We start from the raw sequence: 16,162 nt of genomic DNA, 5'->3' as shown, positions 1-16,162 counted from the left end.
GAAACAGAATAGTCTCTAGTGGTTACCTGTAAGAGGAATATGAATATATTGAAAACAGACTTAAAGACAGCATCTCTCTCGGTTTATATTGTTTATTACATTATTTGTGGCTGACATTTTAATTAAAAGTAACTAATATGGGTGCCCTATTATGGAATTTAGTTTCCAGTGGCACAATACAGGTAGAGTACCTCATCCAAGGGGTAAAACAGACCTGTGTCACGCTGGAGATAAACCAACAGAACTTCCTCTTACAGGGCCAGAAGCCTAACCATGATGCTCCCTCTCCTGGCACATGACACTGCTTTCTGTAGACCTTTTTATGAAGTCTCTTTATATTTGTGTCAGTCTTACCAATTCTACACCTTCTCTGGCATTCCCTTGTAGGACCTGCGACACTTGTGGCTGAATGGTCATCATCCTTGAGAAGTTCTGCAGACGAGTCTTGAACGCGTGATAAGCACAATGAACCCAGGGCAGTGAGGTGACCTTTTCATCAATGTCATTCCGGATTTTAAGCTCATTGACACAGGATGTCAACGCTGCACACAGGAGCTAAAGAAACAGATTAAAGACATTTTTGTGTGTAACTCACATTAAAAGTAGTCAACTTCAAAGGTTAACATTTAGAGGCTAAAATATTGTTGGAAAAGAGGGGAAACTCACTTTGAGTTCATCTGCTGAGGTCACGTTCATAGTCAGGGAGATAAAATCCTGAAGATACCTCTGGAAAAACTCTTCCTGCATTTCCATGTCCACCTCTGAAATGTACCTCCCCAGGGGTGTTTTACTGAAGAACTCTTCAAATTGTTTTTCAGTGTGTCCTTCAGAAATTACAAAAGTAGAATTGTTTCATCAACAAGAACACCATTACATGCTGTGAAGGTTTAATAGCATTGTTTGGAAATGAAAGAAACACAAAGGTATTTATAACACATTCTCTTGTCCTGTTGACCAATACCTTCATGTTGCAGAGTATGAACCCAAAGTTCGTCAAGAAAATCCCTGATCCTCCAGCTGAAAGGCATTGTGCTGCAAATGTTATGAGACAGCTTCATATAGTTCTGCACAAGAATCGTCTGGGACACAGAACTGCGAATTGGAGCACAAGAGAGATTGTAATGTTATTTACAGTATAACTGCTAACTAGTTATTTCACAGTTAATAATGAAAGAGCTTATGTACTTGGCCTGTGATCTGTAAATTTAGTAAATGCTTAAGAAAGCAAGCTGCATTCATCTTTGGCCAGATGTTTTGCAATGTGACACTGTATAAACAATCAGAAGCGACGTCAATTCAGAAGTGCTGCTTTCTGTGAAGTTATCCTGGATAAGCTCTACTGATGGTTTGTTCCCCAGGAATACTGTTACAGTGAGGGAAATAAGTATTTGATCCCCTATCAATCAGCAAGATTTCTGGCTCCCAGGTGTCTTTTATACAGGTAACGAGCTGAGATTAGGAGCACTCCTAATCTCAGCTCGTTACCTGTATAAAAGACACCTGGGAGCCAGAAATCTTTAAACAATCAGATTCCAAACTCTCCACCATGGCCAAGACCAAAGAGCTGTCCAAGGATGTCAGGGACAAGATTGTAGACCTACACAAGGCTGGAATGGGCTACAAGACCATCGCCAAGCAGCTTGGTGAGAAGGTGACAACAGTTGGTGCGATTATTCGCAAATGGAAGAAACACAAATTAACTGTCAGTCTCCCTCAGTCTGGGGCTCCATGCAAGATCTCACCTCGTGGAGTTTCAATTATCATGAGAACGGTGAGGAATCAGCCCAGAGCTACACAGGAGGATCTTGTTAATGATCTCAAGGCAGCTGGGACCATAGTCACCAAGAAAACAATTGGTAATACACTACGCCGTGAAGGACTGAAATCCTGCAGCGCCCGCAAGGCCCCCCTGTTCAAGAAAGCACATGTACAGGCCTGTCTGAAGTTTGCCAACATCTGAATGATTCAGAGGAGAACTAGGTGAAAGTGTTGTGGTCAGATGAGACCAAAATCGAGCTCTTTGGCATCAACTCAACTCGCCGTGTTTGGAGGAGGAGGAATGACCCCAAGAACACCATCCCCACCGTCAAACATGGAGGTGGAAACATTATGCTTTGGGGGTGTTTTTCTGCTAAGGGGACAGGACAACTGCACCGCATCAAAGGGACGATGGACGGGGCCATGTACCATCAAATCTTGGGTGAGAACCTCCTTCCCTCAGCCAGGGCATTGAAAATGGGTTGTGGATGGTATTCCAGCATGACAATGACCCACAACACACAGCCAAGGCAACAAAGGAGTGGCTCAAGAAGAAGCACATTAAGGTCCTGGAGTGGCCTAGCCAGTCTCCAGACCTTAATCCCATAGAAAATCTGTGGAGGGAGCTGAAGGTTCGAGTTGCCAAACGTCAGCCTCGAAACCTTAATGACTTGGAGAGGATCTGCAACGAGGAGCGGGACAAAATCCCTCCCGAGATGTGTGCAAACCTGGTGGCCAACTACAAGAAACGTCTGACCTCTGTGATTGCCAACAAGGGTATTGCCACCAAGTACTAAGTCGAAGGGGTCAAATACTTATTTCCCTCATTAACATGCAAATCAATGTATAACTTTTTTGAAATGCGTTTTTCTGGATTTTTTTTGTTGTTATTCTGTCTCTCACTGTTAAAATACACCTACCATTAAAATTATAGACTGATCATTTCTTTGTCAGTGGGCAAACATACAAAATCAGCAGGGGATCAAATACTTTCTTCCCCCACTGTAACTAAGCTACACACTGCATCCTCAAATAGTTGCTTATAATCACATCAATAAAAGCTCCACCCTTACTTGTGATCCACTCTTGTGTATGGTATATCCAGCAATTTCATATTACTGAAGATGTCGAGCCACAATTTCTTCAAGGGCTCCTTGGAGTTGCTGTCAACCAAGAGGTCCAGGTTACAATCCCGGTCAATCACAGAGACGATCTGTGCCAGGAATGGGACAACCACTGCCTGAACCCGCTTCCACAGAGTGTGTCTAGAGAGAGAGAGAAAGAAACACACTGATGAGGAAGACTCTGCACTGTTCTCTTTAAATCCATATAGATTTTAGTCTAGATATGCTTATGGCAGGTAACTTGAGAACCAGTTGAAATGTATTGTACTGTGTCCCATCCATGCTAACATAACATGTATTGAATAGTAGTCATTCTTTAAAGAAAAAAACAAATATATATTTTTTTTGTACATTCTTGAGTAAAATAATCAAATACAATGTAAAAAACTATACAGTGACAGAGGATATTTTCACATTTGGCATTTGGCAGTGTGTGCAGATGGATGTTTATAGTCAATGGTCTTATCTGCCCCCAGCCCTAAAGAACACACTAGTCACCTGAATGTTCCTCCTTCCTGCAGGGCATCAATGTTTGATGCTTCTTTAAACACCCAGTTCTTGGACGAGATGGACATTTCATCACGTGCCACCAGCAGAGTGTGAAGCCGTCTCTTTATGATTTTCAGAAAGGAGGCTGTAAACATTTCAAAACCAATATAAATATGTTTAAATAGTAGAAATATACCCGATACAACATAATTTCACTGGTAATAACGTCTATTTTATTTTCATTTAATAAAATAACTTAGTCCAGGAGTCTGCAACCTTTGTCTACAGGATCTTTTGGTTTCATTCCACCTGAACTTCAAATTACTGACATCAATTATTTTTTATTCAGTACAGAACAACATGTTTTACAGGTGTCTAGTGGACCATTTGAAGTTGCCCTTAAAACCTGCAGAAATGTGAGATTCCTGGCTCTAACCTAATCAGTCAAGACTTACTATGGAGAATGAGGATGCTCACTAGAATCACAGTATGCCTGTTCCACATTCTGTCCAGAAAGAACGAGATGAATTCCTTAGCTGTTCAATACCTTTCAGCTCCTTGTTGTCTGCTAGCAGAGTCAGCAGTATCTCCAGTCTCTTGGTGCTACGGTTAACACCCTCGTTCTGATCTCGCAGCATGCCCACCGCACTCTGCACACAACTCCTCACCAGTGATGTCGTGTCCAGGATGTTTTCCGAATTCTGAAACAAGCAAGAGTCATAACAGAAGACAAGAAAACAATCAGGTAGGTTTCTCATGGCATCCTTTAGAACACGCCATATTTCATGATGGATTCAGAGTGATATGAATTAAATCAAGAAATGACGCAGATCACATGACTTTATGCAACAACTGCACATGCACACTATACCAAGGAACTTATTATTATTATTTTTTTTGTTTGTTTTCTTGTCTCAATAACTTATTTCTGGTCAGGCCTGGGCTCTGTTGTATATTAACACATTATGCAGAGTGTGAGATACTTACAGCTTCTCCTTCCTGTACAGGATTTTCCATCTCTGTATCATCCACTTCCATCACTTAAAAAAAAAAAAAATGTGGTTCAGATTAGGTGAAAAGTATAAACTGATGTACTCCTGAAATCTTTAACTTGAAAAATAGAAAATGTTTACTTCCTTTTAAAATGATATAAAATTCAATATTTTACTACCTTCAGGTTGATCGTATTTTTCTTCAAAAAGCTGGCTAATAGTAAGACTCTTCAAGGCTGTAATGTCTGAAACAATGTCCTTTGACCTCCTGAGATCGTCAATGTGGACTGACTTCCAGGGTCCTATAGACAAATAGAAAGGAGGTGCAGATTATGTATTAAGTATAATTTTAGCACACTTGGAATTTGACTAATTATAGTAAACAAAGTAAAAATAATAGTGTCTTACCTCCATGGAATCCAACATAGGTTGATCCTCCTTCCATTCTTGGCAGCTTAGTAATGAAATAGACAAATACCTTTGCCATTTCTCTTGTTTTGTTTATTTCATTGATCGCAGAATATCTACAAATAATACACAGAAAATCAGAATTAAAGGTCTGCCCAACTGAAGGTTTTAGTAATGAAAACTACATTCACAACTACAAGTGTATAGATGGCTTACTTTGCAGATGCAATCAGGTTTGCACTGTCCGACTCTTCATTGAAGTCCGTCTGAATGATGAGGATTTTATTTCCAATTGTGAAATCCAGAAAAGTCCTGAAAAAGTCAACGCAACCTTATTAAAATATTTTGTACATTTTAGATTCTAATTGTCTTATGAGATATAGAAGTTTCATGAGAAAATGGGTGACAACTCAAACAAACCTGATCTTTTTGAGGAAAGAATGCTCAGTGTCAAACTGCTGCAGGGAGAGGAGCTCAATATTGGGAATGTCCTCCATTTCCTGAAGCAGCTTGGCAATATCAGAAGCCGTCAAGAGTCTGGAGAAAGTTGTAACCTTAAAAGAATGCAAATAAATGTAAGAGAAAATAACACATGTACACAATGTTTAAATTGAACACACACCAAAAATATATATTGTGAATGATGATTAAGTGAAAATTAAGTGCAGGACACACACAGCTACAGTGGATGTAATCCTATAGGCAGAAATTGTTTGTCCACACAAATGTAAGTGCTTTCTGTGTGTTGATTTATGAACTATTAATATTTTAATCTTTCTGTATAAAAGAAAGCTAGTCACCTCAGTGAAAGATGCTTGGCATCGCTCCTCCTGCAGCGTGTGTGAAAGGATGAAGTCAGCCAGGGAGCTGTGTTTCTGGGTTTCAAAGTACTCCTTTCCCAGCTGCTCTGTTTCCACACTGGACAAGTGGGTGCTGCTGAGTCGCACTACAGAGTCGGGAGTGGCACAGTTAAGGAGGACAAGCTTGGCGTCATGGAGGACAGTTCTCTGTAGATCAGATGCGTCAGCTTCTCCCTTTATTTTATCTGTCACTTGGAGGACCACTGATGCACAGGTGTCAGAGTGGTATCCAATAAAGACATCAGATGGTACATACTTGTGGATGTGGGGAGCCAAGGAGTGCTGATAATTCACTGCAGTGAAATCCTGAACCCATTTCTCCAGCTCCTTGACAACTCCCTTCTGGTCACTCTCAAGCACGATGTTAATGTCCAGGTAATGCTTTTCCAGACGGTTGATAAGAGGGATTGGGAACTGCTTGTACACCACTTCCTTTTCTTCAATGACAATGAGCCGGAAATCCTTATGCACCCTGCACTTGACGCGATGGGACCCCAGGCCCAGATCCACATACTTCTGCCCACCCAGACATACATAGTATTGGTTAAGTGCATCATACAGACTCTCATAGAGATTCTGCAGATTCAGGAGGATGATAGTCTGACCGGTTTCCATGCAGATCTTAACACGGTTGATATTGCGACAGATCTGTGTATACTCCTGATCTTTTGGGAAGCTTGAGCCAAAGATTATTTCAGGCTGGTATTGGTCCAAGAAAAATGTCTGCTGAAGTATCTGGAGAGCAGCGTAATTCTTTGTCAGGACCAGCAGATAACGGCACTCATCATCCTGACCGATGGCTTCAATGTTTTGCCTCACCAGTTCAATGGTGTTGATTCTTTCCAGGTCTCTGTTGTGCTTTGAAGTGAATGTAGCCACAGCATCCACATCATCCCTGCCACTGAAGTTCCTCAGTACCGCTTCCACAATCTGCTTGGTAGTGGGCTCTTGATCAGTGGCCTTTGTCATTGCAAACACCATTTTTATCAAGCTGTAATAGTCCCGCAAGCCAAAGAATTCTTTGGATTGCTTTCTACAAACTTTCATGTAAGCCCTGGCAAAGTCCTGAAAGAAGCCCTGAACTTTCTTCAGAATCATTGGCTCTGAGGAACAGATCCCCTTAGCGCTTTCAACCAACTCCTTTAGATCCGGATCTCCACGGGACACAAAAATGCCTCTGTTCATCTTCGCTGGGTCCAAAGCCCAGTTGGAAATGCCAATGAAGCCAACCTTTTTGTGTGGTAGAGGTTCGTCATCTATGCAGCCTTCCTCTAGAAGAGGATGAAGGGTCTTCAGGGGCATCTTTGGAGAATCCTCAGCCAAGCCTATCTCATCCAATACCACAACTGATATATACTCTGCAAGGTTCTTTCCCTCTTGGAATCGGGCACACTGTTTGAATGTGTTAATGATGCCTTCTGGGGTAGAGTGAGGGCTACACTGAAAGGAAACCAGGTGAATTTGCTTCAGCTTTTTGTACAGTTCCGAGTGTGCTGCTTGGCCTTGCATAGCATCGGCCACTAAAGTCTTTGCCAAGGACTTGGAGCTGCCAGGTTTCCCAACCAAGAAAAGGGGTATCCGTAGCTCTATGCAGATCACCATCATAAAGACGTTTTCTTTCAAAGCATTGTTTCTTGCAATGGTTTTGCCCAGAGGAACACCACTGAGGAGAAGGTCTTGCATTAATGAGATTTCTTGCATGACTTTGACTGGGTTGTACATTCCAGGAAGGTATTTGCAGATTTGCTTCCTATACTTTTCCTTTTTTTCCAAGCAGGCATGGTAGCAAACGCCCACTGCCATTACTAGTGACCACACAACTTCGTTTCTGTCATCAGAGCTCTTCGGTTCCTTTGAAAGTCTCTGAACAAATGCATCCAACTCACTCAGCAGCATCTGGTGGTTTTTATAGAACCACACGAACACTTGCATGCAGCGTTCCACATCCCTCAAACTGACAAAGCTGCATTCATCATTCCTTTGTCTCATGTATTTCTGTGATGTGGATAACACATCTGTGATCAGCTTGATGTAATTATCTTGAATTGCATTGGTCTGAATCACTCTCTGAACTATTTGTTGAATGTACATTTTTTCAGTTTGGTCATTCAGCTGCCCAAAGTCCCACACCAATGGGATCATGCTTGGAGGCAATGCTTGCACTCTATACACAAGCTGCCGAAGAGGAATGGATCCCAGTTTCTCATCAGTCTCCTCAGCCCTGACCCTATAACCAAGGCCAGCTGATTCTAAACGCAGGATCATTTCATCTGTGTGCTTCCTGTAAGGATTGCATGCTGCAATAATCTGCAGACCTGTGTAGGGATTCAAGGGTTCCCCTCGAACAGTGTTGTCACAAAGAATCTCCTTGATACAGCTTACAGCCTCTGTTGTGTTGGCTTCATCAAAAAAGAGGACCGAATCAAAACCATAATCCACCTTATTTGTGGATGCTATGGATTCTGCTTCCGCTACTTTGGAATAAATCAACTCAGCACTTGTTCCCCCATGAACTTTAACAAGTTTCATGTTCTGTGTGTTGGCTCCCATCCTTCTTAATTCACACAAGAATTTAATAAGTCTTGTCTTCCCACAGCCTGTTTCTCCCATGATGATGACAGGAATACCACATCTGAACCGCATGTGAATGGCCAGCATTTTTAAGATGTTATCTGTAGTAAGTTCATAAGTTTCATCTGGGTCCAGAGGCCACTGAATTCCAAGCACGTTGCAAAGACGCTCTATCTTCTCGCCTCTGGGAAGCGTGTCAAAATCAATGTTGAAAGGGACCCTTTGAAGCTTGAGACCCTCGTATAGCTCCTTAGTCATGATGTTTTTCTTGATCACTCTTTCTGTTGATGGATCCATAGCATCAACACCATTCTGATCATTTGGCTGAAGGTGAAAGCCAATGAATGTCATCGAAGTGTGGTCATCATTGAAAAAGATGTAGGGGTGTGGTTCCGACTCCCACTTCTTCCTGATGCGGAAAGGAGCTAGATCTTCCTCGTTGACACCAACCAGATCAACGTGTTGCCTGCCTGGGCTCTGATCAGAGATGCTGAGCGAAGGGGTCGCAAAATCTTTGGCCATCAGAATCATGAAATCGACCACAAAATTTGTAAAACCTTGCAAAGTGTCCCCAGTGAAGTTCACGTCACAGAAGACAGATGTTTCACAGTCTTTCAGCTGCAGATTGAGAAACCAGGCAAAGTTCCGCAGCTCTGCCCACGAAGGATCTATTATTCCACAATAGACAAAAAACATCTGCAGGCATTCTACATGGGTTCCTTCAACACCCTGGTAAGTGAAGCTATCAAGGGTTTCCTTATTGTAGAACCTTTTAAGGTACTGATAGGGTCTTTGATAGGCTTCACTTCTGAACTCTCTGTCATCCATGAGTGGGTCTGTCACCTCCTGAAAAGAATTGTCTTCCATCCTCATCTCCAACTCAAGCACATTCTTTGGGGGACGGCAGAATATTTTCGGAAAGATATCCAGAAAGACGTATTGTACTTCAGAGCCCTGCGGAGAGAGAACAGATGCACCTTAATTTAACACTAATACCCTTTCACAGTAAAGGTACCATTCTTGATATTCGTCTGGGATAAATTGTATATGCATATTAAAAAAAAAGATATATATAGGCTTCAAAAACAATTATAAAGTTTGTATTATTATTTTTGGAGATGGAAGATACAAAACACATACAAAAATACATAATGAGGACTATAAAGTACTTACAGGTCTTGCTGCCTTTTTTGCAACTTCTCCAGAAGATTCCAGGATCTCAATGACATACAAATGTTTATTGCTGCATTTCCACATCTGCCCTTCAGAGTCCATTAAGTAGTGTAAAATTAGCAGTTTGAAAAGAAATTCATCCAGGCCCTTCTGAACCTGAAGAAATTAGTGGGGAAAAAAATATGAAAATAGCTACAATATTGTAAATAGTAATACTGGTATTAACTTTATTCTCCAAATTAAAAGACCAGTGTCTTCCTTCAGTATTGAAGTCATTTAGAATAATTTATCTTACGCTTTTAGATACATAAAACAAAACTTGTTGTTTTTAATCCATACATGAATGTTTATGTTTTGTTCACTATCTATAATACTTGGTCAGTGCATTAATTCCATGATGGTTATAACCAAATAACCAATGTGTTACTGTACTTACAGAAGATGTGATATCAAAATGAAAAATCGTGAGTGGCTTTTTCTTGTTGGGTGTGCTCAGCAAGGACTGAAGGATGACATTTTCATCAACTCTTGGCTCAATCAAACGAATACATTTCAACAAGACATTCTTGTCTTTTGTGCTTTTTTGCAGTTTTTCATATAACCTCCGAATATACAGGGATTTACCTGAAAGCAAAAAAGTTTAATGTTAGTTTAAATCAGTGTTTATACCTACATTAACAAGACCATTCCATTGTAAAACCAACACATATAAATACAACAGTTTAATGTTGTATAAAGTTTCAAGAAAAAAATGGTAATGTGTGTGTTAGGGAGGTGGTGGAGGCTGTTTAAAAATAAATTTTTAAACTTGTTTTTATTTTCTCATTTTGAAGAGAGAACAAACATCACATACCCAAATATTTACTTTGTGGTACGCTGTAAGCAGTAGGGATAGGCACAAGTTCTTGAATATTTGAAGGGACGTTGTGGCGACTATTTCATGTGTGTGTGAGGGTGTTAGGGAGTACTCCCACCACTAGAGGTCCTCATTCACTGAGATAAAAGTTAGTGTGGGTTGATTGTGATGAGTCTCCTTTCTTGCTTGGGGTGCTGAATTGAGGAGTTATAGGTGTGTAGGCGGATTATTGACCAGGAAGCTGGAAGTGAAGGCAGCCTTATTTTATTTTATTTTTTTAACCAAACCCTTATAACTTTCCCGATGGCAGCACAGAGGAAGATGAGTACAAATTGGATTACACCTGCTTTGTGGGATTTCGTCCTTGTTTTCTAAGGAATTCAGAAGCTGGATACAGGTCATATTAGGTTTAATCTTTTTTTTGCTGGACGCTGTTCGGGATTGTGGCACTGTGCGGTACTATGTTTTTTCTGTTCGGTACTGTTTCTTTGTTTGGGATTATGTTTTGGAAGTATGCTGAGTGTTCCTCCCAAAGAGGCTGAAGGCCGGTGTTTATGGGTAGCAGTGGCTTGTACTGTTTTCCAATGTGATTACAGTCTACTCAGCATTTTTGTTTTGTATTGTTTAATTAACGTTATTGTTTTCTGTTCTTTTTTGCTCTTAGTTGTTTTGTTTCAACGTCATCCTCTTAGTCTTCCACCTTGTCTTTTCTTACTTTTTGTTGTTTTACATGGATCTATACTACCCTTCATTTAAACACAATGTCTGTAACCTGGAGGCAGAGCTAATTCAGATTTTAAAAAGTGGTGACGTATACTCACCTGGTGCCCGAAGATTATTTATTTAGGGATAATTCCTGCTTTAGCTGAACACCGTCATAACATTTGTATTTTAATACTTCTAAGAGTGGTCAAATTTAGCAAGAAAAAAAGTGCATTTAAAAAAATGTAAAACCTTTGTCAAAATTAAATTTTAAAATGCATTAAAAAGCGAACATTAAATTGGTAAACCCTAATTACTGGTAATTATATGTAATACGGTAATGTTAGTATAGACAGATTTCTGGATGACAACATAAACAAAAGGCACTGAGTGCACATGCATTGTTTTTCCTGCATAAACCAAATGTTGAATATGATTTAGGGTAATTACGGTTACTCACCAACTCCGGCTCTTTTGGAGGATACAATTCCCACAAACATTCCTTGCTTGAAAACAGATGCTGCACTGGACTCCTCCGAGGACACGGTGAAATGTCGGCTGAGGTAGGCCTGAATCGCTTCCAGAGGCTCATGGGGAATCATGTGTATTTTGTCCTGGCTGAAGGCTGACGGAATGTAGTAGTGCTCCCTGTCAGAGTTGCAGATGATCACCAGCTTGTAGTCCTCCCTGCACTGCATCTTCAGCTTCAAAAAAAACTGTTCAAATTTGTAGCTGACTTCATAGGTCAGCTCATCTGCATACAGCAGGGTGTAAATCTTCTCTCCCCGGTAGCCATCTGTCATGCACCTCCTCAGGAAGAGCTCCACCTGCTCGTACGTTGTGTTGGCTGTGCATAGGAGGACTTCGTCATAAGTGGGCAGCTGCTCTTGACCTTTGCTCATATAGATGCAAATGCAGGACATCAGGATTTCAGCATGTGGGCATACAATGAGGTTTGGGCGCCCCTCCTGCAGACCCTTGGGCAGACTTCTATTGACAATATTTTTCTCCTCTTGCTCATTGGTGGCCAGAAGCTCCAGCAGCCTCCCAAGAGTTCCAATGTCTAAACAATGTGGCAGAAAATGCTTCATGTCTCTCATGTATAAGTTCCACACCAGTTGGAGTTTTTCAGTGTCCTTGGCACAGTCCAGTAAAGCTGGCAGATCATCAATGGAGTAATTATCTTTTTTGTTCAGTTCCTTGAAGTCCAAGTCCATGCTGGCCTCATCAACAAAAGTCTGAAACTCCATCTCCTCATTTTGCTGAGCATCCTTCTGCAGAACTTCATACTGCCACTCGTGCCACGCATCTCTGATACCTGTGACTTTACAGTTAGGTTTAATGAAAGAAAGCATCATGAGGACTTGTTCATCAAGACACGTGAGCTTTTCCACAGTTAATTTATTACACAGGTAGACGATCTGCTCTGCGGTGTAGTAGTTAAGGTAGTAATGCTGGGATCTTTTGTTGTCCATGAACCCCTTCCAGAACTCCAAACACTTCTCCATTTTCTTGCACAGCTCTGGCAGCTGCTCCACAACTTCTCCAGCGATGATGATCTCCCCCACTGTTTTCTCCAGGTTGAAATCGATGATAATGCCTGCTTCACTGTGCTCACTACAGTTAATATTAGCTTCCCAGTTCCTGAACAGCATGTTCCCAGCAGCATAAAGATCAATAAATGCCACTGCCAGCCTTTGGACATTGGAAAACACCTGCAGAGGGGAAAGATCATTCCAGCACTGAAAACATGCTTGATTTTTGTATTGTTATGGCTTTTGTTAGAAATATAAAGTATATTAGTTTCAATTAATATTAATATCAATACATTTTACTGTTGAGCTATACAACTGAGTATCTGTGTCACTATTCTTTCATCTTAGGTTACTAAATTTTAATATTTTACATTTTACCACCTTAAGTCATTAGAAAAAGCAACTGTGGTGTCCAATTGACAAATTCCTGTCTGATGGTGACTTGAAGGTTACAAATTGGGTAGATGGCTAAAAGTTGTAAACAGCAGTTGTAACTGGTGTAGACTCCACTTTTTACGCTGGAATACAAACACAGGGACAACTTCTTAATTCTTCAGGAAGCCAAATGTAAAAGACATCAGCTAATACAAGTCAAAGCAAGACGACAGAAATCACCTCGGCAAAGTGCTCCACTTCGCACTGGCCCTGCTCCCCTTTCCCAGACATCAGCATCAGCTTGTTCTGGAGCTCCTTCAGGTCCTCCAGGGAGTAACAGCGCAGCTCCTGCCCCTCCTCGTGCTCTTCAGGTATCTTCAGCTGGATGACATTGTCCAGACTCAGCTGATGTACAGAGTGGGTGAGAGAGAATGGAGAATGCAGGTGAGCTGGAGATTTATTCTGTGCCATTATAATCATAGACTTTATTTATTATAGAGGCCACAAAAAACTCTTAAAAGCAGGCTACCATTGCTTTTATTTTGTAACATAATGCACATGAAAAATAGAACTAATATTTAATGAATAAATCTCATAAAGACACTATTTTGCCTTAATATTTGTAAAAAAAAACAACAACAACAAAAAAAAACACTTTATGCCTGTAGTAAAAAGCACAAAATACTTTTCCATTACAAACCTTCTTCTGGTCCTTTGAGCTGATGATGTAGATGCCCTTCTTGTTAATCGCTGAAGCCAAAGAGAGTGAGGACAACTCCACTGAACCATGACTATCCTTTACAGTCTTCAACCACTCCAGGTGCCGTGCTGTGTCACACTGAATCCAGAAAATAAATATCCTTCAACCTTCTATCATCTCACTCTCAATGTGTACTGCATGACAAAATATACAATTTTATTTTTAAAGATAATATAACATATTTGTGATCTGTAATAAATAAATCTCTCAGTACTTAAATACAGGTGTTGAAAAACTTTAAGATGACTGTACTGTACTCTGGGCTTGCAAGAGGTGTAGTGTCCTACCAGTTTCTTTGGGAGGTTAGGGTCATTATCGAGGGCCTTCCACAATTTCTTCAGTGCCTCCTTAAAGACATCGAAGCTAGCATCCGCCTTCAGGTCGTACAGCATGGAGGAATAGCCCAGGACAGCGTCGTGGAAACAGGCCACACGATCAACATCCAAGTCATTCTCACCAGCAGAGATGGAGGCCAGGTCCACAAATACTTTAAGCTCATTGATATCTACAAGTGAAACACATTTTTGTATATTTAACAAAAAATAGAATGATGTGACCCTTAGTTCAAAATGTGAAGAACAATCATTACACAATGAATAAAAAACAAAACATATCAGAACATCTATCTATAAATTAAAAATATAGACATGGATTCTGAAATGTATCACCTTCTAGAGCTTCCTTCACCCAGTTGACAAAGTTTATACGACGTCCGAGCTCCAGGAGGCACTTCCGGCGAGTTTCTGTGATATCCACAAGAATCTTTTTGGCCTGAATTAGTTCGTTGTCGATGCGATCAAGGCTTTCTTGTTTAAAACCCTCTTGAGTCTGAGAAAAACATGAATAAGGAAAACAAGAAATGATGGTAATGTGAATTGCACAAAACATGAAAGGCTGGCAGTGATTTACTTAATTATTTTTGTAATATCACACATCTGCATGATATACTGCGCTGCAGTTGCATACTTCAGTGTTATATTTAATTAAGATTGCTTTGGTGTAAATACTGTTGAACATTTAATAAAGCAATTAATTATTTTAAAATGTCCAGACTGCATGCTTTCCAAAAAATTCAGGAATTATATAGCCTTAAATACTTACTACGTTCAGTAAATTCTGTAAGACACTGAAATTTCCATTGAGGTGTAGAGTACCCTTGACTTCCATGATGACCTGAGCAGATTCCACAGCCAGATGGAGTTCATGATACTGCTGAATTTGCTGGATTCTAATTGTAATCCACCGTTTGTTGTCAGAGGAGTCTATCTTGCACATGATATTAAGATCTTTCTCCAGATCTTCATAGCGGTCCTTGTAAACTTCAAAAGTCTCATCCACCTCTTCTAACGTCAGACTGCCTTTCTTGAGTGTTTCATAGATCCTGGTATATTTCTTATAACATGGCTCAAATATTTCCTCACTTATTACATCAGGTGTTGCCAGCAGATCAGGATCTGGTTTTGCTTCTCCTGTAGCATCATCCATTACGACCAACTCTTTGGCTTGATTTTCCCAGCAAATTTGGAAAATGTAGCTGTCTTTAAATGTGTGCAGAGCTTCAGCCATCCTTCGAGTCTGGTTATCAAGCTGAAAATACGTGACCTCCCCTGCCTCGTCAGAAGATATCTCATCCAGCTGGTGCACAACCATGAACTCATCCAAGTTCTTCATCTGAATGTTGCTTTGGCATTTTGATTCCAGGTCATCTATGTCAACTGTAATTGAAGTAAAATTAAGAAATATTTTAGTGCATTGAGCAATGTGCAGTTACCTTCATTACAACAAACAGCTGGTAATCTAGTTTCACTCAATACGTAAAAGAAATACAATAGTGATCAACCATCTCGGGTAAATCCAGAATCTTTACTCATCAGGTTTACTTATCAACATTTAAATATCAGTTGCACATTATTACTTAAAAAACTAATTAATCCACAAAGGTGACAAATCCCTACTATAATAAATATATTTAAAGAACACATGAAAAAACGAAATGAAATGAAGAGAAGAAAATATTTTTTTGTATAAAGCATTAGTTTTAACATACTGACCCGTGACATATTCATGGATTTTCCGGCACATTGTGAGGAGGCTTTCAACCAGTTTCTTTTCATGCATGATGGCTATCACCTCGTCTTCGCGCCACTGGAGAACTCTTTTCATGGCTGCGGTGTCCTTGGAGTGCTCATTATCAGACAGGCCTTCTATGGAGACAAACTAACTTCAATTCTATACTTAAAACATTTCCATAGAAAATGTCATATTTCTGTAAGGATACTAGTTTGCTGTAGGCTAATTGCTGTTCCAATATATATATACACTCACCTAAAGGATTATTAGGAACACCATACTAATACTGTGTTTGACCCCCTTTCGCCTTCAGAACTGCCTTAATTCTACGTGGCATTGATTCAACAAGGTGCTGAAAGCATTCTTTAGAAATGTTGGCCCATATTGATAGGATAGTATCTTGCAGTTGATGGAGATTTGTGGGATGCACATCCAGGGCACGAAGCTCCCGTTCCACCACATCCCAAAGATGCTCTATTGGGTTGAGAT

The 16,162-nt window shown here is 40.4% G+C and overlaps 1 protein-coding gene across 2 annotated transcripts in view; it reads right to left on the bottom strand.

The window, feature by feature from the left end:
* LOC136749925 (E3 ubiquitin-protein ligase rnf213-alpha) overlaps window positions 1-16,162 on the bottom strand; it is a 53,187-nt gene that overhangs the window by 14,631 nt on the left and 22,394 nt on the right. For both annotated transcript variants that reach the window (XM_066704581.1, XM_066704582.1), the window contains 21 exons: window positions 15,655-15,807; window positions 14,705-15,318; window positions 14,272-14,431; window positions 13,891-14,108; window positions 13,544-13,681; window positions 13,084-13,248; window positions 11,394-12,648; window positions 9,812-9,999; window positions 9,376-9,531; window positions 5,572-9,156; window positions 5,192-5,325; window positions 4,988-5,083; window positions 4,772-4,887; window positions 4,543-4,665; window positions 4,359-4,411; window positions 3,919-4,072; window positions 3,381-3,516; window positions 2,832-3,023; window positions 962-1,092; window positions 667-824; window positions 355-555 (listed from right to left, as the gene is read on the bottom strand). In XM_066704581.1, the coding sequence (XP_066560678.1) occupies window positions 355-555; window positions 667-824; window positions 962-1,092; window positions 2,832-3,023; window positions 3,381-3,516; window positions 3,919-4,072; window positions 4,359-4,411; window positions 4,543-4,665; window positions 4,772-4,887; window positions 4,988-5,083; window positions 5,192-5,325; window positions 5,572-9,156; window positions 9,376-9,531; window positions 9,812-9,999; window positions 11,394-12,648; window positions 13,084-13,248; window positions 13,544-13,681; window positions 13,891-14,108; window positions 14,272-14,431; window positions 14,705-15,318; window positions 15,655-15,807 (8,126 nt within the window). The remainder of the gene's footprint in view (window positions 1-354; window positions 556-666; window positions 825-961; window positions 1,093-2,831; window positions 3,024-3,380; window positions 3,517-3,918; window positions 4,073-4,358; window positions 4,412-4,542; window positions 4,666-4,771; window positions 4,888-4,987; window positions 5,084-5,191; window positions 5,326-5,571; window positions 9,157-9,375; window positions 9,532-9,811; window positions 10,000-11,393; window positions 12,649-13,083; window positions 13,249-13,543; window positions 13,682-13,890; window positions 14,109-14,271; window positions 14,432-14,704; window positions 15,319-15,654; window positions 15,808-16,162) is intronic.

This window comes from Amia ocellicauda, chromosome 5, assembly GCF_036373705.1.
Source record: "Amia ocellicauda isolate fAmiCal2 chromosome 5, fAmiCal2.hap1, whole genome shotgun sequence".
NCBI lineage: Eukaryota > Metazoa > Chordata > Actinopteri > Amiiformes > Amiidae > Amia > Amia ocellicauda.
The sequence above is the reverse complement of the archived record's forward strand: the minus strand, read 5'-3'. Positions and strand labels throughout refer to the sequence as shown.